At 37.9% G+C, this 24,938-nt stretch overlaps 1 protein-coding gene across 2 annotated transcripts in view; it reads right to left on the bottom strand.

The window, feature by feature from the left end:
* The window catches only part of sesn4 (sestrin 4), a 56,848-nt gene that overhangs the window by 10,487 nt on the left and 21,423 nt on the right, over positions 1-24,938 (bottom strand). For both annotated transcript variants that reach the window (XM_062044260.1, XM_062044261.1), the window contains exon 2: positions 6,170-6,367. In XM_062044260.1, the coding sequence (XP_061900244.1) occupies positions 6,170-6,367 (198 nt within the window). The remainder of the gene's footprint in view (positions 1-6,169; positions 6,368-24,938) is intronic.

The following is a 24,938-nucleotide window of genomic DNA, read 5'->3' as shown; positions in this document are numbered from 1 at the left end:
ACGCTAGTCAGAGTTTCCTTATATGACAAGAACTCTCCCTTTTGTTTAATTTTTTTTAATACAAAACGACCCTCTGTAAAAATGTCAGTCAAAGATCCTCTATATCAAGGGTGCTCATTACGTTGATCGCGAGCTACCGGTCGATCACGGAGGGTGTGTCAGTCGATCGCCAGCCAGGCATTAAAAAAATAGTCCTAAAATAGAGCGATCATAAATCTTCACTATGACGTCACTTTCGTCACTTGATTGACATTCACGGCACCCGAGGGTCTTCTGAGATGACGCTGGCTGCTGCCAGCTCATAATTAAGAAAAAATGACCGACAGGAAGGCGAGAAACACTTTTTATTTCAACAGACTCTGGCGCCGTACCTGTCGTCAAAACTCCAAAGACCGACTGCACAGTTGCACAATAAAAGCGCTGCTTCATCCTGCCTGCGCTAACAAAATAAGAGTCTCAGAAAGCTGGCGTGCACAAGCTAGCAAGTAAGGCTGAAACGACGCGTCGACGTAGTCGACGTCATCGGTTACGTAAATACGTCGACGCCGTTTTTGTGCGTCGACGCGTCGCATATTTACGTCACACTACCGTCATGGCGGAGCGCAAAGCAGACTGTGCGAGCGAGGGGAAAAACGCACGCCAAAAGTCATCAAAAGTGTGGGAGTATTTCAATACACAGCCTAATAATGTTGTTGTATGCACACTGTGTCGAGCGGAAATGGCCTATCATAGCAGCACAACGGCCATGAACGAACATTTGAAAAGAAAACCATCAACTAGTCAATCGTCCGCGTTAGCATACGTTGTCATCATTACACAAAAACATGAATGTGTCATTTGTATCTGCTAGGGGTGTAACGGTATGTGTTTTGTATTGAACCGGTTCGGTACGGGGGTGTACCGAACGAGTTTCTAAGCTAAAGCTAACTTTAGCTGCTAAAGCCTTAACAAGTTGCTTTGCTCCTCTGCCTCTGTCTCAGCACGCAGCATTGTCCCACCCATACAACCATCTGATTGGTACACACGCAGCATTGTCCCACCCACACAACCATCTGATTGGTACACACGCAGCATTGTCCCACCCATACAACCATCTGATTGGTACACACGCAGCATTGTCCCACCCACACAACCATCTGATTGGTACACACGCAGCATTGTCCCACCCACACAACCATCTGATTGGTACACACGCAGCATTGTCCCACCCACACAACCATCTGATTGGTACACACGCAGCATTGTCCCACCCACACAACCATCTGATTGGTACACACGCAGCATTGTCCCACCCACACAACCATCTGATTGGTACACGCGCAGCATTGTCCCACCCACACAACCATCTGATTGGTACACACGAAGCATTATCAGCCAATCAGCAGTGCGTATTCATAGCGCATGTAGTCAGCGCTTCAGCGTGGAGCAGATAGGTGTTTAGCAGGTGAGCATCAGGCAGCGGACTCTCTGGGTAGAAAGAACAATGTCTGTACACCTTTTGTGGAATCAAATGCGTTGGTACTCACTAAGCCATGTGACATTTCCAATCATTTTAATAACTATTATGTTGACAAGGTATCTCAATTAAGGCATGGTATGCATATATCCAATAACAACAAATCAGCTGACCTCATTAGGAATATTATAATGGATAATAAGGACTGTGAATTCAATTTTCATCAGGTTGAAGTCAGTGAGGTTGAGAGGTTACTACACTCTCTTCCTGACAACAAAGTAGCTGGTGTAGACAACCTGGATAGTAAATTACTGAAAATGACTGCTGGTATCATATCAGTGCCTGTTTGTCATATTTTTAATAAATGTTTACAAGTGGGCCTGTGTCCAAAGATATGGAAGGTGGCTAAGGTTACTCTTCTACATAAGGATACCAAATTGGCTTTCAATGAGGGCAATTCTAGACCAATAAGCATCCTACCTGGGTTATGTAAAATACTGGAGAAATGTGTGTATGCACAAATTCAAGCTTACTTTCAATCAAATGGGCTAGCAACTGATTCTCAACATGCATATAGAACGGGCCACTCTACGTCCACGGCTCTTATACAAATGACGGACGATTGGCTTAATGCTATAGATAATTCTATGTTGGTTGGAGCTGTGCTGTTAGATTTTAGTGCTGCATTTGACGTGATTGACCACTCTCTTTTAATTGAGAAACTTCAATGTTATGGTTTTAATACTTCAAGTTTAATGTGGATACAGAGTTATTTGTCCTCAAGATCACAACAGGTGTATCTTAATGGCAGCTTGTCTAATAGCAGAAGTTTCGATTGTGGTGTTCCACAGGGAAGTTGCCTAGGACCTTTACTTTTTTCTATATTCACCAATGATTTACCTTGGGCTACCGGGCGTGCAAGATTGGTTCTTTATGCTGATGATGCAACCTTATATCATGCAGTGTACTTAATGTAGTATTGAGTGAGGAACTAAAAGCTGTGCATGACTGGACAGTATGTAACAGACTTGTCCTTAACACCTCAAAAACAAAAAGTATTATATTGGGGACTAGGCAAGGGTTATCTTGTGACCCAAAGTTGGATTTGAGGCTAGGTATTTCAACAGTTCAACAGGTCAGAAGTGCCAAGCTCCTTGGAGTGATGCTGGACTGCACTCTATCCTGGTCAAATCATATCAGTGATATAGTTACAAAGATGGGAAGGGCTGTTGGTATTTCCAGGAAATGTGCTGGTTTTGCTGATCCACCTCTTCTTTGTCAAATTGTTAAGAGTTTAGTCTTGTGTCATATTGACTATTGTTCTACAGTCTGGGCGTCTGCTGCAAGTGGTGAGATCAGTAAGCTCCAGATTGTCCAGAATAGGGCAGCAAGGCTGGTTCTTGGTTGTTGTGAATCAAATGCATGCTTCTCTTTCCTGGCTAACAGTGCAGAACAGGTTGTTGGCTAAAACTCTTATATTGTTCAAATCAGTAACCGGTAGTAAAACTCCTGCTTTTCTCATGGCCCAAATAGTTCACAGTAGCACTATACATAATCACAATACCAGGGCATCCAGTGAGGGGCATTTTGTACTCCCTCGTCCCAGGAAGAATGCTTTGCGGAAATCTTTTATTTATAGATCTTTATCGCTCTGGAATAACCTGCCTCGAATTCTCACCAGCATTGAAAGTAAACAGGTTTTTAAAAAGAGAGTACAATTTTATCTGAGTTTTTAAATTAGTTTGCTCATTGATGATTTGTTTGGTTTTATATTGTGTAGTTATATTTATATGGTAATTATTATTCTGTGACTGTAAATTGTTTGCTTGTTTTTTTATTGATGCTTTTATTTTTTTCTGTATTGTGTAGTTATAATTATATGCTTTTACTTGTAATTGTATTGAATTGTGGACCCCAGGAAGACTAGTGGGTTGTTGAGGCAACCAGCTAATGGGGATCCTTAATAAAAATCAAAAATCAAATCCCCAAATGATAAACACCTCCCAGTCAACTACTAGTAACATCACTATGAGCCCGTTGACCTACTAGAAACTTAAACTGCAGCTCAGCTCGCTCGCAGTCCTGGTTTGAGGTGAAGGCTAATTACCTCTCAGTTCCAGCCACATCGACCCCTTCTGAGCGCCTATTTTCAGCTGCTGGTAATATTGTAAACAAGAAAAGAAGCAAAGCAAGTAGACATGCTAACCTTTCTTCATTACAACTGTTAGTCACTCACTGGAATGAGTAGAATTGGTTATTGTGTACTGTGTTGGACTGGATGTTTATTTTGCACATTTTAAAAGCAATACTTAATGTTTACAGTGCTCCAGAATATTTAGATTGGCACTTTTTTGTATTGGATGTTTATCTTTATTTTTGCACATTTTAAAGCAAAATAAGCAATACTTTTACTTTTGAAATGCTTATACTATTGCACAATATTAAGATTTGCACTGGATGTTGACTTTTATATTTGCACATTAAAAAGCAAATAAGCTACCTTTAATTTTGTTAAATGTTAAAAGTTTTAAATGTTTACATTGTTACAGAATATTTAGTCATGTTGTTGTCAATGCTGACTGAGTGGCCGTACTTTTTTTTTTGTAAATAAAAGCCATGCCTTTTGAAAAAACTGGCCTACTTTTATTTTTTCATCTTCATTTTAAATCAAATAAAATAAAAAATAATCGGTAAAAGGAAAAATAATCTATAGATGAATCGAAAAAATAATCTATAGATTAACCGATTAATCGAAAAAATAATCTATAGATTAATCGATAGGAAAATAATCGTTAGCTGCAGCCTTACTAGCAAGCTACGGAGTTTGCTGCCAATGTATTTCTTGTAAAGTGTATACAAAGGAGTACGGAAGCTGGACAAATAAGATGGCAAAAACCAACCACTTTCATGTGGTATTGGACAGAAAAGAGGACTTTTTTTCTCCTCCATTTGAAAATGCGGACGTTATCAGCACCACTGTCTGATTCCTATCAATGCAAGTCATCAGCATCAGGTAATACACCAACTTATATTCTTGTCTTCATGAAAGAAAGGAATCTATATGTGTTAAACATGCTTGCATTATCTTTAAACACCTTTAACTTGTTAACAATATTAACTATATGTGTTAAACATGCTTGCATTATCTTTAAACACCTTTAACTTGTTAACAATATTAACTATATGTGTTAAACATGCTTGCATTATCTTTAAACACCTTTAACTTGGTAACAATATTAACTATATGTGTTAAACATGCTTGTATTATCTTTATACACCTTTAACTTGTTAACAATATTAACTATGTGTTAAACATGCTTGTATTATCTTTAAACACCTTTAACTTGTTAACAATATTAACTATATGTGTTAAACATGCTTGCATTATCTTTAAACACCTTTAACTTGGTAACAATATTAACTATATGTGTTAAACATGCTTGTATTATCTTTATACACCTTTAACTTGTTAACAATATTAACTATGTGTTAAACATGCTTGTATTATCTTTAAACACCTTTAACGTGTTAACAATATTAACTATATGTGTTAAACATGCTTGTATTATCTTTAAACACCTTTAACTTGTTAACAATATTAACTATATGTGTTAAACATGCTAGTATTATCTTTAAACACCTTTAACTTGTTAACAATATTAACTATATGTGTTAAACATGCTTGCATTACCTTTAAACACCTTTAACTTGTTAACAATATTAACTTTATGTGTTAAACATGCTAGTATTATCTTTAAACACCTTTAATTTATTAACAATATTAGCTATGTGTTAAATATGCTTGCATTATCATTAAACACCTTTAACTTGTTAACAAAAACATATATTTCATAAATAAGTAAATATAAATTATATATATGAATGAGGTAGATCCCCGCGACTTGATCAATTGAAAAGTGTGAGCACTCCTGCTCTATATCAACTTGTTTTTATTGAGGCCCACAGTAGCTATGGCTTGTAACAGTGATTAATACATGAATTTGCTTCTGCATTTGATTATTTTGCATATATTTTTTACGTACAACGTCTGGATATTTCACAGTAAAAAATTGGCAACTAAGTCACCAGATTATTATGGCAAAATATACAGTAAATGTTTTTTACAGTAAAAAAAGGCAGCTCAGACGCCAGAATTTTACAGTAAAAGTCACAATGGTTCTTACAACATACTTCTGTAAATGGAAAAACAGTAACACTGTTTTTTTAATTCTGGCAACTGAGCTGGCAATGATCTATGTACTAGTATTTTATGCCTGTTTTGAAAAATAATGTGTACCCCTTTCAGAGATCACATTTAGTCTCCTTGAAAACATTCACATGTTGCACAATGAGATGTAAGCATGGGATAAAGTGGACATTTCCTGCAACTTTCTGTCTGTAAAATATATATTTTTTTGTATTACCTTTTCTGTATTCTAGTAACAGCATTTCATGATTAATATCCATAATTATTGAGGAGTCACTGTCTAACGACCTGGCATTTACAGTTTGTGTGGTGTTGGAGTTGTCCGACTTTTTGTGCGGCCATGAATGCATCAGTCAAGTGTTGGTGCAGGTAAGAAAGACTGAGCGGCTACTCTTGATATGACAGATGACAAATAGTTTGCACGGCAGAAAATTACAGTTTTTCTAGATAGTGTGGGTTGCAGACAACAACTTGGTATAGTTCTTGAGGAGAGGACGGTTACCCACCATGATGGCGATGTAATGGCGGCACGGCAGCGGCAGGGGGCCGTCCATGTGCAGGATGTAGTGCTGCGCGCGCAGGAAACTCTCCAAGTACTGGGGGTGAGAGGCCATCTGCTGGGAGACGGCGTCCACGCTGCCTCGGCCCATCAGCGCCTTCACCAAGAGCAGCGACACTCGCTCCTTCTCGCTGTTCACCATGGCCTGCGGGGACACACCAGAAGGTAATGCTTTGCTTGGAAAAAGAGTAAATGATTCAAATTCATCACAACGTCAACATAAGATAAGGTTTCATAACAACACGAAAGCTCAGATGTTTTCTCCATTTTAAAAATGAACGTTGTCATATTTGGACTTTTTGAGTCATTGTTGCAAACCTTATCCCTAAAGACAGACTGCCATCATTTATTTATTCAGGACAATGCACATTGACGAGCAATCTGACTGTAAATGTGTCAATAGTAGAGATGTCCGATATTATCGGCCGATAAATGCTTTATAATGTAATATCGGAAATTATCGGTATCGTTTTTTTATTATCGGTATCTTTTTTATTTTATCTTATTTTTTTTATTTGAATTAAATCAACATAAAAAACACAAGATACACTTACAATTAGTGCACCAACCCAAAAAACCTCCCTCCCCCATTCACACAAAAGGGTTGTTTCTTTCTGTTATTAATATTCTGGTTCCTACATTATATATCAATACAGTCTGCAAGGGATACAGTCCGTAAGCACACATGATTGTGCTGGTCCACTAATAGTACTAACCTTTAACAGTTCATTTTACAAATTTTCATCAATTACTAGTTTCTATGTAACTGTTTTTATATTGTTTTACTTTCTTTTTTATTCAAGAAAATGTTTTTAATTTATCTTATTTTATTATTTTTTTTTAAAAGGACCTTATCTTCACCATACCTGGTTGTACAAATTAGGCATAATAATGTGTTAAATCCACGACTGTATATATCGGTACTGGTTTATATCGGTATCAGTAATCAGTGTTTCCCACACATTCATTTATTTGTGGCGGCCCGCCACAAAAGAATTAAGGCCGCCACAAAATTATTATTATTATTATTATTTTTTTTTTTGGCCTGTCCAGCTCCTCAGGCAAATCATATAGTTGATGTAGATGCCAATATCAGCTGTTCAGATTTACTTTACAAAAGAGATGTGTAGGATCAAGATTTTTGGAGCTCTTTGTTCAGTGGATCAGATATTTGATGAAGCTTTGTGTCTATCTACCACCACTACTGTTTTCTTTTTATTTGTTACTGACTGTAGCAGGACACCTCTGCCTCTGTTTCACTTTATGTTGCTGGTAAATAATATGGTTGTAGTAGTAGGCTAAAGTTAAATTATTTAGTATGCACTACTTAAAGGGGCAGAGCTTTAAGAGACATTTTAGCTTTTATATTTTTATAAGATATATTTTTTGTAAGAACCACAATTAATAAATATATTTCAGTGAATAACTTATTGTTCAAATCTGTATATAAATATGTACATAAAGTGTTGTAATTATATTGTAAAATGGATGGATGGATGGACGTTTAAAACAAAACTGTTATTAATTAGTAAGTATACATTTTTTGAGCATTTTTAGATAAAATCATATTGTAGTAAATTATGCAAATTACTCGATGATGTCATGGTGACCACGCCCATAGCCACGCCCCCACCGCCACAGGTATCTTGGCAGTTTATGGGAAACACTGAGTAATAAAGAGTTGGACAATATCAGAATATCTGATATCAGCAAAAAGCCATTATCGGACATCCCTAGTCAATAGCATAGTTACTCGTTTATAGTTATGTACTTATTAACAAATCAAAGGTGAAATAACTGAAAACATGTTTTATATTCCACTTTTTTTTTCCAAAATAGCCACCCTTTGCTCTGATTACTACTTTGCACACTCTTGTCATTCTCTCCATGAGCTTCAAGAGGTAGTCACCTGAAAATGGTTTTCCCTTCACAGGTGTGCTCGAAGCTCATGGAGAGAATGCCAAGAGTGTGCAAAGTAGCAGTCTATTTTGAAGAAACTAGAATACAAAACATGTTTTCAGTTATTTCACCTTTTTTTTTGTTAAGTACATAACTCCACATGGGTTCATTCATAGTTCTGATGTGACAATTTACAATGTAAATAGTCATGGAAATAAAGAAAACGTATTGAATGAGAAGGTGTGTCCAAACTTTTGGCCTGAACTGTACATCTGTAGTCATAGAAAAAAGTTTAAAAATTTAATATATTGAACATGTAACTTGTTTGAAAACAAAACGACGACAACAAAGAGTAATATATGAAAAATAGTAATGTTTCCAACTTGTTTACAATTACATGTTTATCACTCAAAATCTTTGACCGAAAACTACAACACCACCATCATCACCCTTCAGTTCTTCAAAAATATAGACTGTTCAATTTTGCTAACATTCAAAGATTGTGGCCCATCAAATCCTAAATAACACTGCAACAGCGCCACTTAAGCTCCTTGTCCAGTTTTCACCTGCTGTGACCACTAGAAACACACAAGCCTCCACCAGGGGGCAGTGTAGCGTACCCAGATGTAAAAGCTCTTTGGCAAAATCAGGCTTTTCATATGAAGCCATAAAGGAATGGAATGACCGCACAACTAAGGTTGCAAAATTCCGGGAATATTCAAAGTTGGAAACTTTCCATGGGAATGAATGGGAATAAACATTGAATGCAACAATTACAGTCTTATCTTGATCTGCACGCTATTCTTGATGTTTTTCAGTCCGATTTTAAAGCCTTTCATAGCACCGAATTTGCACTTTTAAGGGTTTTTAACGACCTTTTAATATCCACTGATTCTGGTGATTCTCCCATTTTAATTCTTCTAGATGTAAGTGCTGCATTTGCCCCAACTCTCATCAGTCGCTTAGAACAATGTGTGGGTTTATAAGGCACACCCATGTAATGGGTCAGGTCATATATGACTAACAGAACTTTAAAATCCAAATGTAAGATTCGGCTTCGGCTTATGCTCCCTTGTCCTGTGGTGTCCCTCAGGGTTCAATCCTAGGACCAATCCTGTTTTCAGTGTACATCCAGCCCATTCAACGCATTTATTTTTATTTTTTTTATTAAATATAGTATATCATATCATCTTTATTTATCTATGTCCCTTTAAAAAAAGAAGTGACATGTTTAAAATCACTTTTCAATTGTCTGGAGGACATAAAAGCATGTCAACTTTCTAAACTTAAATGAGAACAAGACTGAAATAATTCTATTGACTCAAAAGTCAAACAGAATGCTCCCCCCAGTGACATGGACCCCCCTGATGCCTTATTTAAAACCCACAGTCACAAATCTTGGTTTTAAGTTGGGCAATGATTTTAAATTGGAACATCGGATGTACGATCTGGTTTTTATCATCTAAGACTTTTAGCAAAAATTAAATCAGTTTTATCTTTTAACAACTTTGAGCGGGTAATCCATGCTTTCATTTCATCACGTTTGGACGGCTGCAACTCCCTCTACGTTGGAATGAAATTGCAGTTAGTAGTTAGTCCAAAATGCTGCTGCTCGCCTTTTAACCGCCACTAAAAATCATGAACACATTTTAGCATCCCTTCACTGGCTCCAACTTCATTTTAGCAGTGTTTCCCACACATTCATTTATTTGTCGCGGCCCGCCACGAAAGAATTACGAAAGAAATCCGCCACAAATAAAAAAATAAAATTAAAATAATTAATTTTTTGTTGTTGTTGTTGTCCTGTCCAGCTTCTCAGGCAAATCATATAGTTGATGTAGATGCCCATATAGGCTGTTCAGATTTACTTTACAAAACAGAAGTGTAGGATACTTCTCTTGTTGCCTTATTTGTATTTGACCACTACTGTTTTCTGTTTATTTGTTACTGACTGTGGCAGGACACCTCTGCCTCTGTTTCACTTTATGTTGCTGGTAAATAATATGGTTGTAGTAGTAGGCTAAAGTTAAATTATTTAGTATGCACTAATTAAAGGGGCAGAGCTTTAAGAGACATTTTAGCTTTTATATTTTATGAGATATATTTTTTGTAAGAACCACAATTAATAAATATATTTCAGTGAATAACTTATTGTTCAAATCTGTATATAAATATGTACATAAAGTGTTGTAATTATATTGTAAAATGGATGGATGGACATTTAAAACAAAACTGTTATTATTAATTAGTAAGTATACATTTTTTGAGCCTTTTTAGAGAAAATCGTATCATTGTAGTAAATTATGCAAATTACTTGATGATGTCATGGTGACCACGCCCATAGCCACGCCCCCACCGCCACAGGTATCTTGGCCATTTATGGGAAAAACTGTTTAGAATTCTTTTTTTTTTTAAGTTTAAATCTCTTAACGGATTAGCGCCACAATATATGTCAGACCTTTTAAAAATCTACACACCTACAAGGTCTCTGAGGTCAGCTGATCAGTTTCTTCTTGTCGCCCCAAAGACTCGTTTAAAATCCAGAGGTGACGGTGCATCCAAAACTTTGGAACTATATCCCTCTTACTATTCGGACGGCTCCCTTTTCAATCACGTCTTCAAACATATTTTGACTCTTTGGCTTTTAAACCAGCATGAGTTGAGAGATTTTAGTGTATTTTATTTTCTCTGATGTATTGATTGATTGATTGAAACTTTTATTAGTAGATTGCACAGTGAAGTACATATTCCGTACAATTGACCACTAAATGGTAACACCCGAATACGTTTTTCAACTTGTTTAAGTCGGGGTCCACTTAAATTGATTCATGATACAGATATATACTATCAAATATATACTATCATCATAATACAGTCACCACACAAGATAATCATCAGAGTATATACATTGAATTATTTACATTATTTACAATCCGGGGTGTGGGGTATGGAGGGGTATTTATTATTTACTATGTATTCATTATTTTATAGTTAAATGTTGTATATTATTGACTCTCCTAGTATGTACGTCTCAACTTCTGTGCAGCACTTTGTGAACCTTCTATTGTTTTGTGAAATGTGCTATATAAATAAAGTTAATTGGATTCAAACTTTGCATAAAAAAAGCTGCTTTTAGGAGTATTTAAGTCACTCCATGTCACACGTCAGTGTTATTAAGCCCCCCCCCCCCTGCTTTACGTAACGCCTAAATAAATCGCTGTGACATCACGACACGAACAATTTCCCTTGTGCATCATTAAAGTTTGTCTAAGTCTGAGTTTAAGTCTAGCCAGACTAGTGTTGTCCCGATACCGCTACCAAAATGTATTTCCTTAATTTTATAAATAAAGTTGACCACAAAAAATGGCATTATTGTCTTTATTTTAACAAAAAAATCTTGGGGTACATGAAACAAATGTTTATTATTGTAATTTAGTCCTTAAATAAAATAGTGAACATAGTAGACAACTTGTCTTTTAGTAGTAAGTAAACAAACAAAGACTCCTAATTAGTCTGCTGACGTATGCAGTAACATATTGTGTCATTTATCTACCTATTATTTTGTACACATTATGAGGGACAAACTGTACAAATGTATTATTAACCTACTTGTTCATTTACTGTTAATATCTGCTTATTTTCTGTTTTAACATGTTTTATCTACACTTTTGTTAAAATGTAATAATCACTTATTATTCTCTTCTTTGATACTTTACATTAGTTTTGGATGATACCACACATTTAATCAATAAACAGCATCTTGAATCTTGATCTTGAAATTTAGGTAGATACGCTCCTGTACTTGGTATCACTACAGTGGATGTCAGGTGTAGATCCACCCATGGCGTTTGTTTACATTGTGACGCCGGTGTGTGGTGAAGCATGTTTAGCTATTCCTCGTCCTCCAGTGATAATAATACATGTAAGAAACATACTTTAATTTGTCGGCATGGAGGCGAGGATTAGTGATTTAGAAGTAGCTAAAACACTGCCGACTGCGGATATATGTTAGCTGCTAGCTAGCTAGCCATGTCTTAAAGCACCTCTTCCTGAGGGTGTTTCAGTGTTATAACTTTATATTTACTTTTTACACCAAAGTGCGTCCATTCTCCCTTTTCTGTCTACACACTGTGTCTGCTTGTAAGTACTCTGTGTGTGCGCGCTGCCGAACATGCTCCTCTGCTCGTAAAACCAGCAATTTCATGACGTGACGACGATGGGGGACTGGTACTTTTTAGAGGCGGTATAGTACCGAATGTGATCCATTAGTATACCAGTACTATAATAGTACCGGTATACCGTACAACCCTCAGCCAGACTGCAAAACCCCGCAAACAGAGGAATGCAAAAATGTGTGTAAGCCAACGCCAAAATGTATGAACCTCACGATTTTACGCTTTGGCATTTTTTAACAGGAGTATCCAACATTGTAACAACCGTCATAAAAGACTACATTCATCATGGGTCTCCTTTAATAAATGCTTATTGGCCACATGCGTGGACAGCACCTTTTCGCTCTTATTTCCAAAACTGTGTACACTACTGAATTGGGGTCTTATGGCCGCTTATACTGCCATCTGGTGGTGTCAGAAGAGTATAAAATACAATGGAATTTGGAGGGAAAAAAAGTGTAAAAATAAGAATTAGCATGTCACTAAACATGAAGTACACATTTGTGTACTTATGGAGTAAGTACATCATATCAAAAGATGATTCTTAGTTTTTATTCTAATTAGGGTCCAATGAGCCCAAATAGCAAAGAGAAATAAAAAAAGCATGTAAACCAGGGGTGTCCAAACTTTTTCCACTGAGGGCCGCACACTGAAAAATCAAAGCAAGCGGGGGCCATTTTGATATTTTTTTATTTTAAAAACCAATACAATATATGTATAAAAAAATATACATTTAGGCCTCCACTCAGGCTTGATCCCAGGGACCCCGAAGGGTTTTGTTAAAAAAAAATATTAAAAATGTTTTATTATTCAGTATATTATTTTTATTATTATTCAAGTTTTAAATCCATAGATCAACATTAGGTCTATCTGTCAATATAACGTTTTTAAAGATTTAAGTCGTATGCTCTTTTTGTCAAAGAAAACCCTGTTTTTTAATGGAAAAAACACAAAATATGCAATATTTTCACCCAATAACATTTTTAAGTGGAATATTTGAGTAATAATTGGAGCCTTAAAAAGGTCAAGAACTCATAACACCATTGATTTCATTATTATTTTTTGAGCGATGACACTTAAAAACAAATCACACAAAAATTATTGGGGAACCAAAAGGGTCCTACTCGTTAAAGTGTTCAAAAATAAATTATACATTTTTTTTTACTGTTTACTTTTAACACAATAATCTCGAGATCAACTTCAGATCTATCCGTCAATTATACGTTGTATTGTTGTTATATGTTTTTTGTTTGTTCGTTTTAGGCCCTTCTTTAAAAAAGCTCAATTTTTTTATATGGCAAACACAAAATATGCAACATTTTCCCCCAAAAATATCTCAAAGTGCAATATTTAATGTGACGTAATTGGAGCCTTGGATAGGTCAATAATTCATAACATTGATTTTGATTCATTATTATTTTTTGAAGAAAGAAACAGCCTGCATGGCAGCTTTGTGTTATTAGAGTAAACATTGCAACATTTTCTTGTTACATTTCACCTGTTTGGTCTTTCATACCACTTTTTATGTTTTACATTTTTTTAATCGTATTTTAAAACGGGCCGTTAAAAAAATGACCTGCGGGCAGCACTTTGGACATCCCTGATGTAAACAAACAGCTTGGGCTTTAAGACGTTAAAAACACTGTTCTTAGGACTCTGGATTTTTACTGTTGGGGGGGGGGAAATTCCTTACTTCCACCATTTTATTGTTATTATTATTAAATGTCAAAAGGGCTGAGAGGAGTAAGCCATCCAAGCAGGAGCACTGGGACAAAAACATCAGCCTTGATGCTGGGCTGCGATGGCGAGGGCGCGCATTCCTTGCATTATTCTTCCTCCAAGCAAAAAGCAAGCGCATGACGGCGATCAGCTGGGTGCTCAACACACACTAATGCATCTTTCCTGCCACCGCATCGTCACACCGCTTCACAACTCTTATGAAAAACTATCTTTGCACGCGTCGACCCGACTATTCGACTTGTAGTCACCGGATTACAAAGGCAGGGATGTGAAATTTGGGCTGAGGAAGGATACTTTGGGAGATGAGAGCAGTCAAACAAACATGTCCGCCGCCAACACAAACAAGCATGTGGCGAGGGAAGCTCGCAGTCTTTTTCCTTTGTACAATATGGCGGAGGGTGGGGAGGAAAAGAAGAAGAAGAAAAAAAGCTCAGAAAAGCCAACTGGCTCACTGCGGTTAATATGTACCGTATTTTTCGGAGCATAAGTGAATGACTGAATGAATGAAATAAGTTTATTTCGGCCATAAAATCAACCCTCAACCAATAACCATTTTGTGTGACAGTACAGTACAAATTATACATATATAACAATCATACACATTTACACACAAAAAGAAAAGAAAAGAAAAAGCATGACCGAAAAAGGAATAGGCTGAAGCCAAAGCTTATATTTGCCTGTCCTATACCTTCACTGAAAATAAGATTACCTGGAACATCAACATTAAAAAGAAAAAAAAAAAATCAATGGGATGAAAGTCGCTCCGGAGTATAAGTCGCACCGGCTGAAAATGCATATTAAAGAAAGAAAAAAAACACATAAGTCACACTGGAGTATAAGTCGCATTTTTGGGGGAAATTTATTTGATAAAAGCCAACACCAAGAATAGACATTTGAAAGGCAATTTAAAATAAATAAAGAATAGTGAACAACAGGCTGAATAAGTGTACGTTATATGAGGCATAAATAACCAACTGAGAACGTGCCTGGTATGTTAACGTAACATATTATGGTAAGAGTCATTCAAATAACTATAACATATAGAACATGCTATACGTTTACCAAACAATCTGTCACTCCTAATGGCTAAATCCCATGAAATCTTATACGTCTAGTCCAGGGGTCGGCAACCCAAGATGTTGAAAGAGCCATATAGGGATGATACTCGAAACCGGTTTTCCCGGTTGTTTGATAAGAAAAGAACCGAGTCCTCGGACTCTAATACCTTTTTGAGAACCGGTACCCGTTATCGAGACCACTATAGTAAAGAAAAAGAGTGGAATCCCGTCCCGACCAGAAATGCTCCGTGGGACATCACAAGAAATGACGTCATGTAGCTCAGTCATTAGGCGCAGATAGGGAAAGCAGGAAAACAATGGACGGGAAAAAGCGCTCCATGGTGTAATAAAGTTCGAAACAAAAGGTATAATCCAACGAATAACTTTACTGAGAGATTTTAGCAGGGTAAAAACACATGACGAACACTTTTACGACCAACCGGAAACATAGCAACCAGGCTAGCAACGCACCTCCTTTACGGCAGCTGTCGCAACGTTCTTAATGCAACCGCAGCACATACATATATATACAACATATCTCCCTTTTTTTACTTTTGTTTTTCTTTCCTTGTAAACAAAACAAAATCACACTGTATATGTGTTGTCTAATTATAAATAATGCAGACGAGGCGTGTTGGCTGAGCTCTTGACGTTTACTTTCACAGCGTGGCAACATGCAACACTTTTCGGGGTGTCCGCGCATGCTCGTAACTCCCGTTGCATGCTGGGTAGTGTAGTTGTTATATTCTCTAGCTCATAACATCTTTCCCCCATAAAGAAATAATGTTAACTCAATAAAGTGTATTTCTTTTTTTAGCTTTAACTTTTCATTTTTTAGCATTGTAACCACATTTGCAAACAACTTTTCTCTTCATAGAATTTTCTTTCAATAAAGAAATAGTGCAAAAATGTCAAAGCATCATAACAAACAGTTATGTTCCAATAGCAGCAGAAGTGCACTTTTTGGAGAGCTGTATTATTTTCAGTTTTGTGCCCAAGGGACTGATTTTATTTAACACTGTATTATTATTTATACACCTATAGTGATCACAGAGACAGGTTGTTTTTGTGTTACTGTATATATTTGTTTCTCTGAAAAATCCCACTTAATATTCTTTGGGTAACAACAGTCAATATTTATTTATTCTATTTAATTTTTTTAGGTGGGTAACAGTCAATATTTATTTATTTATTAGATTTTATTTTTTTATTATATAATAAAAGTGAGCTTTTGTTAAACCAAATATTGTCAATCAATCAATCAATCAATCGTGTGTTTTTTTCCATATACGACAACCTATCTGGACTCGATAAGAGAATCGATAAGGAATCGGTTCGATAAGAGGATTCGATAATAGGCTCGAACTCGATAATTCCTTATCAAACATCATCCCTAGAGCCATATTGGACCAAAAATACAAAAAACGAATCTGTCTGGAGCCGCAAAAAATTAAAAGCCATGTTACATACAGATAGTGTGTCATGAGATATAAATTGAATTAAGAGGACTTAAAGGAAACTAAATGACCTCAAATATATCTACAAATGAGGCATAATGATGCAATATGTACATATAGCTAGCCTAAATCAGTGGTCCCCAACCACCGGGTCGCGGCCCGGTACCGGTCCGCGGACCGATTGGTACTGGGCCGCACAAGAAATAAAAAAAAAATTTTTTTTTTTTATTAAATCAACATAAAAAACACAATATATACATTATATATATCAATATAGATCAATACAGTTTGCAGGGATACAGTCCGTAAGCACACATGATTGTATTTTTTTATTAAAAAAAATAAAAAAAATACCCCCCCGGTCCTTGGGACAAATTTTCAAGCGTTGACCGGTCCGCAGCTACAAAAAGGTTGGGGACCACTGGCCTAAATAGCATGTTAGCATCGATTAGCTTGCAGTCATGCACTGACCAAATATGCCTGATTAGCACTCCACACAAGTCAATAACATCAACAAAACTCACCTTTGTGCCTTCACGCACAACATTAAAAGTTTGGTGGACAAAAGAAAAAGAAAAAAGAAAAAGAAGTGGCATAAAACACGTCTTAGAAAGTCGGAGAAAGTTCTACATGTAAACAAACTACGGTGAGTTCAAGGACCGCCAAAATTAGTAGGACAAAACGGCGCTCGCCAAATACTCGAATCAGTGAAGCATGTTTAATATAAACAGTGTGATTTATAACAATTAGGGAGGTTTGTGTCATGTTTGTCCTCCTACAGAAACCATATTAAAACAATTTATTTTTTTCCCCCCGTCATCTTTTTCCATTTTTCATACATTTTTGAAAACGCTCCAGAGAGCCACTAGGGCGGCGCTAAAGAGCCGCGGGTTGCCAACCCCCGGTCTAGTCTATTACGTGAATGAGCTAAATAATATTATTTGATATTTTACGGTAATGTGTTAATAATTTCACACATAAGTCACTCCTGAGTATAAGTCGCACCCCCCCCCACCCGCCCCCCCCGGCCAAACTATGAAAAAAACTGCGACTTATAGTCCGAAAAATACGGTAGTTGGAATGGAAACGTCACATCACAATTATCAGTATTATCACCGTGTTGTTGAATGTGCTCAAAACCTAACTATACACACTTTAACCAGGTTTTATTTCAACAAATGTCAAAAATAAATTGACACTAATTTAAGCGCTATCCTGGTTTTTCAGTAACTGAGCAGTACCCCCAGTCTGGTCATTTATTATTATTATTAAGTGTTATCAATCACGGTTTTTAGTTTTAGTTTAGCGCTTTCATGGCGAGTTTACTGACAGATATAAGTAAGAGCTTTACACTACTTTATATTAGGGCTGCAACTAACGATTCATTTGATAATCGATCGATCTGTCGATTATTACTTCGATTAATCAATTAATAATCGGATAAAAGAGACAAACTACATTTCTATCCTTTCCAGTATTTTATTGGGAAAAAAACAGCATACTTATTTTGATGATTGTTTCTCAGTTGTTTGTACATGTTGCAGTTTATAAATAAAGGTTTATAAAAAATGTTTATAAAAATAAAATACAAAAAATTGCTTCTGCGCATGCGCATAACATAGACCCAACGAATCGATGACTAAATTAATCGCCAACTATTTTTAGCATCGATTTTAATCGATTAGTTGTTGCAGCCCTACTTTATATTAGAAATGGGAACAGCAGAGGATGAATGTCACATAACAAGAAGATAGAGAAAAAGAAGAAGCTTATCCACTACAATTATTTTACTCGGGGGGGCCAGATTTAGATAAAAAAGTGTGTCTGGGGGCCGGTATATCTATTTTTAGGAACACTAATACAAAACCTCACAATAATGATCGAAAGCTAAAAACGTTATGACAGACCGCCTTAAAAAAACAGAATGGATTTTGAAATGTTTTTACTGAATGAAACACCCAGAATGTACATGAAAATAAAAAATGTGGGATTTACAGTATTATCTACGAATGATAAAACACTGAATATTGACAACATATTTTACAATCGACCGAAACGCAACCAAAATGCAACAAACAGTGAAAAAAACCCCACCTACAATCTGAGATCTCATAGTGACCATAGTAAGTAATTAGATGACCATAGTAAGTAATTAGATGACCATAGTAAGTAATTAGATGACCATAGTAACTAGTATATCATGCAAATTCCAAGCATTGAAAGACTTAAGGCCTACTGAAAGCCACTACTACCGACCACGCAGTCTGATAGTTTATATATCAATGATGAAATCTTAACATTGCAACACATGCCAATATGGCCGGGTTAACTTATAAAGTGCAATTTTAAATTTCCTGCTAAACTTCCGGTTGAAAACGTCTTTGGATGATGACGTATGCGCGTGACGTAACCAGTGAAACAGAAGTATCGGTACCCCATTGAATCCAATACAAAATAGCTCTGTTTTCATCTCATAATTCCACAGTATTCTGGACATCTGTGTTGGTGAATCTTTTGCAATTTGTTTAATGAACAATGGAGACTGCAAAGAAGAAAGTTGTAGGTGGGATCGGTGTATTAGCGGCGGACTACAGCAACGCAACCAGGAAGACTTTGACTCGGATAGCAGACGTGCTAGCCGACGCTAGCCACCGACCGCACGGATGATCGGGTGAAGTGCTTCGTCCGTCCGTCAATCGCTGGAACACAGGTGAGCACGGGTGTTGATGAGCAGATGAGGGCTGGCTGGCGTAGGTGGATAGCTAATGTTTTTATCATAGCTCTGTGAGGTCCCGTTATACTAAGTTAGCTTCAATGGCATCGTTAGCAACAGCATTGTTAACCTTCGCCAGGCTGGAAAGCATTAACCGTGTATTTACATGTCCATGGTTTAATAGTATTGTTGATCTTCTGTCTATCCTTCCAGTCAGGGGTTTATTTATTTTGTTTCTATATGCAGTTAAGCACGATGCTATCACGTTAGCTCCGTAGCTAAAGTGTTTCGTCGATGTATTGTCGTGGAGATAAAAGTCACTGTCAATGTCCATTTCGCGTTCTCGACTCTCATTTTCAAGAGGATATAGTATCCGAGGTGGTTTAAAATACAAATCCGTGATCCACAATAGAAAAAGGAGAGAGTGTGGAATCCAATGAGCCAGCTTGTACCTAAGTTACGGTCAGAGCGAAAAAAGATATGTCTTGCACTGCATTCTAGTCCTTAACTCTAACGTTCCTCATCCACAAATCTTTCATCCTCGCTCAAATTAATGGGGTAATCATCGCTTTCTCGGTCCGAATCGCTCTCGCTGCATTGAAAACAATAGGAAAATATGAGGAGGCGATCAACTGACTACGTCACGCTACTTCCGGTAGGGGCAAGGCTTTTTTTTAAAATCAGATACCAAAAGTTGCGATCTTTATCGTCGATGTTCTCTACTAAATCCTTTCAGCAAAAATATGGCAATATCGCGAAATGATCAATTATGACACATAGAATGGATCTGCTATCCCCGTTTAAATTAAAAAAAATTATTTCAGTAGGCCTTTAGTATAGTTGAAGACTTCCGGTCATTAGAAAACATGACTGCACATCATAATGGCAGCTACACTTTACATCTTAAACATCTAAAAAAAATATTTGGGAATGTCCGGCGGGCCAGATTGAAAAGCCCAAGGGGCCGCATGTGGCCCCTGGGCCTTCATTTGCCCAGGTCTGCACTACGGTGTCGGCACGGACTACAAAGGCGGACGCGCGCAATTTCTCAGTATTTAAGCAGATCCTAAATACACATCAGCAGGTACCAGAAGGTAAGAAAAGTTACTTTTGCATAATATTGCAAAACAAAACGCCAGATAATGTCTTACCTTATACACACACCATAATAATACTCCTATGTTGGAGCACAGTACAATCCATCAAGTGGTGTGGCTTCATAGCTTACCAAAGTCCTACTAAAACATTTTGATAGATTTTTGAGCGCCGTGTGTAATGTTTTATATTTTCAATGGAACATATAACATTTTGGTGTTGTTTACTTGAGTCACATTGCAGTCTTAACCTACTCAGTTGCCTAGTGGTTAGAGTGTCCGCCCTGAGATCGGTAGGTCGTGAGTTCAAACCCCAGCCGAGTCATACCAAAGACTATAAAAATGGGAGCCATTACCTCCCTGCTTGGCACTCAGCATCAAGGGTTGGAATTGGGGGTTAAATCACCAAAAATGATTCCTGGGCGCGGCCACCGCTGCTGCTCACTGCTCCCCTCACCTCCCAGGGGGTGATCAAGGGTGATGGGTCAAATGCAGAGAATAATTTCGCCACATCTTGTGTGTCTGTGACAATCATTGCTACTTTAACTTTAACTTAAAAGCATACACAATGTGTGTAAATATATTAGTCTGTGGTTAAAAGGACTTGAAAGGACTCGAAACTCAAAATGCAGCACTCGGGACTTGACTTGAGACTTTCCAGTCTTGACTTTGGACATGACTCGGGGCTTGCCTGTCTTGACTCAGGACTTGAGACTTACTTATGACTTGGTCGCACCTCTGGTGTGTAGCATGCTGGGAATTATCTGTGCATGTGATGGAGGAATGCACAGTGCAGGGTTGAAATTCTACTGAATTTGCATTAAATCAGGTTGTTTTAGCTAATAATCATGCTGCAAGATCCAGCATGTTGCATACCATTAAAGGCCTACTGAAATGAATTTTTTTTTATTTAAACGGGGATAGCAGATCCATTCTATGTGTCATACTTGATCATTTCGCGATATTGCCATATTTTTGCTGAAAGGATTTAGTATAGAACAACGACGATAAAGTTCGCAACTTTTGGTCTCTGATGAAAAAAAAGCCTTGCCCCTACCGGAAGTAGCGTGACGTAGTCAGTTGATCGCCTCCTCATATTTTCCTATTGTTTTCAATGCAGCGAGAGCGATTCGGACCGAAAAAGCGACGATTACCCCATTCATTTGAGCGAGGATGAAACATTCGTGGATGAGGAAAGTTAGAGTGAAGGACTAGAACGCAGTGCAAGACATATCTTTTTTCGCTCTGACCGTAACTTAGGTACAAGCTGGCTCATTGGATTGCACACTCTATCCTTTTTCTATTGTGGATCACGGATTTGTATTTTAAACCACCTCGGATACTATATCCTCTTGAAAATGAGAGTTGAGAACGCGAAATGGACATTCACAGTGACTTTTATCTCCACGACAATACATCGACGAAACACTTTAGCTACGGAGCTAACGTGATGGCATCGTGCTTAACTGCATATAGAAACAAAATAAATAAACCCCTGACCGGAAGGATAGACAGAAGATCAACAATACTATTAAACCATGGACATGTAAATACACGGTTAATGCTTTCCAGCCTGGCGAAGCTTAACAATGCTGTTGCTAACGACGCCATTGAAGCTAACTTAGCAACCGGACATCACAGAGCTATGCTAAAAACATTAGCTATCCACCTACGCCAGCCAGCCCTCATCTGCTCATCAACCCCCGTGCTCATCTGCGTTCCACCGATCGACGGTGCGACGAAGGACTTCACCCGATCACAGATGCGGTCGGCGAGACGGAGGAAGTTAAGGTGAGTTCGTCGGCTAACGCGTCTGCTATCCATCTCTGTCTTCCTGGTTGTGTTGCTTAAAGGCCTACTGAAATGAATTTTTTTTATTTAAACTGGGATAGCAGATCTATTCTATGTGTCATACTTGATCATTTAGCGATATTGCCATATTTTTGCTGAAAGGATTTAGTATAGAACAATGACGATAAAGATTGCAACTTTTGGTATCTGATAAAAAAAAGGCTTGCACCTACCGGAAGTAGCGTGACGTAGTCAGTTGAACATATACGCAAAGTTCCCTATTGTTTAAAATGATGGCCGCATGAAGTGAGAGAGATTCGGACCGAGAAAGCGACAATTTCCCCATTAATTTGAGCGAGGATGAAAGATTTGTGGATGAGTAAAGTGCAAGTGAAGGACTAGTGGGGAGTTGAAGCTATTCAGATAGGGAAGATGCTGTGAGAGCCGGGGGTGACCTGATATTCAGCTGGGAATGACTACAACAGTAAATAAACACAAGACATATATATACTCTATTAGCCACAACACAACCAGGCTTATATTTAATATGCCACAAATTAATCCTGCATAAAAACACCTGCGTGTTTGTTATGCTAGCTCCTAGCTCCTCTGCTAGCTCCTAGCTCCATAGAACACGCCAATACAATTCAAACACCTGATCAACACACACAATCACTCAGCCCAAAAGACCGTTTACCTAACCCAAGGTTCATAAAGCTTATATATTTTTAAAAAGTTACGTACGTGACGCGCACATACGATCAAGCTATCAAATGTTTAGCAGCCAAGGCTGCATACTCACGGTACCTGGTATTCAGCTGGGAATGACTACAACAGTAAATAAACACAAGACATATATATACTCTATTAGCCACAACACAACCAGGCTTATATTTAACATGCCACAAATTAATCCTGCATAATAACACCTGCGTGTTTGTTATGCTAGCTCCTAGCTCCTCTGCTAGCTCCTAGCTCCATAGAACACGCCAATACAATTCAAACACCTGATCAACACACACAATCACTCAGCCCAAAAGACCGTTCACCTAACCCAAGGTTCATAAAGCTTATATATTTTTAAAAAGTTACGTACGTGACGCGCACGTACGGTACGGTACGTGTTATGCTAGCTCCTAGCTCCTCTGCTATCTCCTAGCTCCATAGAACACGCCAATACAATTCAAACACCTGATCAACACACACAATCACTCAGCCCAAAAGACCGTTCACCTAACCCAAGGTTCATAAAGCTTATATATTTTTAAAAAGTTACGTACATACGCAAAAAAAAGCCAAAGCTGCATACTCACAGTAGCACGTCTGCGTCTTTGTCATCCAAATCAAAGTAATCCTGGTAAGAGTCTGTGTTGTCCCAGTTCTCTACAGGCGTCTGTGTCTCGAAGTCAAAAGTCCTCCTGGTTAGAGTCTCTGTTATCCGAGTTCTTCCATCTTGACTGCATCTTTCGGGAATGTAAACAAAGAAGCGCCGGCTGTGTACTGTTGTGGCTGACTACGTTCGAAAAATACGTCCATTTCGCACCGACAACTTTCTTCTTTGCTTGCTCGGCTTCCTTCTCCATAATGCAATGAACATGATTGAAACAGATTAACGAACACAGATGTCCAGAATACTGTGGAATTATGAAATGAAAACAGAGCTTTTTCGTATCGGCTTCAATGTGGAAGGCATACCCGTGTTCGCCGGTCTACGTCACGCGCATACGTCATCCTCAGAGGCGTTTCGAACCGGAAGTTTAGCGGCAAATTTAAACTGTCACTTCATAAGTTAACCCGGCCGTATTGGCATGTGTTATAATGTTAAGATTTCATCATTGATATATAAACTATCAGACTGCGTGGTCGGTAGTAGTGGGTTTCAGTAGGCCTTTAAGTCCGCCGCTAATACACCGATCCCACCTACAACTTTCTTCTTTGCAGTCTCCATTGTTCATTAAACAAATTGCAAAAGATTCACCAACACAGATGTCCAAATACTCTGGAATTATGAGATGAAAACAGAGCTATTTTGTATTGGATTCAATGGGGTACCGATACTTCTGTTTCACTGGTTACGTCACGCGCATACGTCATCATCCAAAGGCGTCTTCAACCGGAAGTTTAGCGGGAAATTTAAAATTGCACTTTATAAGTTAACCCGGCCGTATTGGCATGTGTTGCAATGTTAAGATTTCATCATTGATATATAAACTATCAGACTGCGTGGTCGGTAGTAGTGGCTTTCAGTAGGCCTTTAAGTTTCTTGGGAGTTAATATTGTTGCCTTGCATAGTGTGGACTTTGCATGTTGGGGTTCCTGCCCCTTCCTGGGGGAAAAAAAAAAAGATGGTGACCAAGCCGGTCCTGGCTGGAGTGTTGAGGAGCCAAGTAGGACACACGGGTGCCTGCCACTCAAACACATTCACAGCAGCAAGGACTGATTAGTTTGCTCCTTGAAAGCCACACTAACTAGCATGAGGCAGAAAGGACAAACACCAGCCAAGTGTCAGTCCTTCACGTCTGTCAACACCAGCACCTGTTGGCCTTCTTCTCTCAGGCGTTAAAGCAAACAGACACACGTTTACATTTGTCATGAGACCAACTTCAACTTAATAGACAGCGTCTCATCCACTCTCGCCATCTCCCCGGACGGAAAAAGTGGAATTGGACCAAAATGTCTGCGTTGCGGCAAACAGGAGAAGTCAGCAAGAATCAAAACGATCCACAGCGCTTCAATTTTTCCACATTATGTTGCCGCCTTGTTCCACATTCATTTTTTCCTTCAAATGTCTC

The sequence above is a fragment of the Entelurus aequoreus genome, linkage group LG04 (genome assembly GCF_033978785.1).
Source record: "Entelurus aequoreus isolate RoL-2023_Sb linkage group LG04, RoL_Eaeq_v1.1, whole genome shotgun sequence".
In the NCBI taxonomy this organism is placed as follows: Eukaryota; Metazoa; Chordata; class Actinopteri; order Syngnathiformes; family Syngnathidae; genus Entelurus; species Entelurus aequoreus.
The sequence above is the reverse complement of the archived record's forward strand: the minus strand, read 5'-3'. Positions and strand labels throughout refer to the sequence as shown.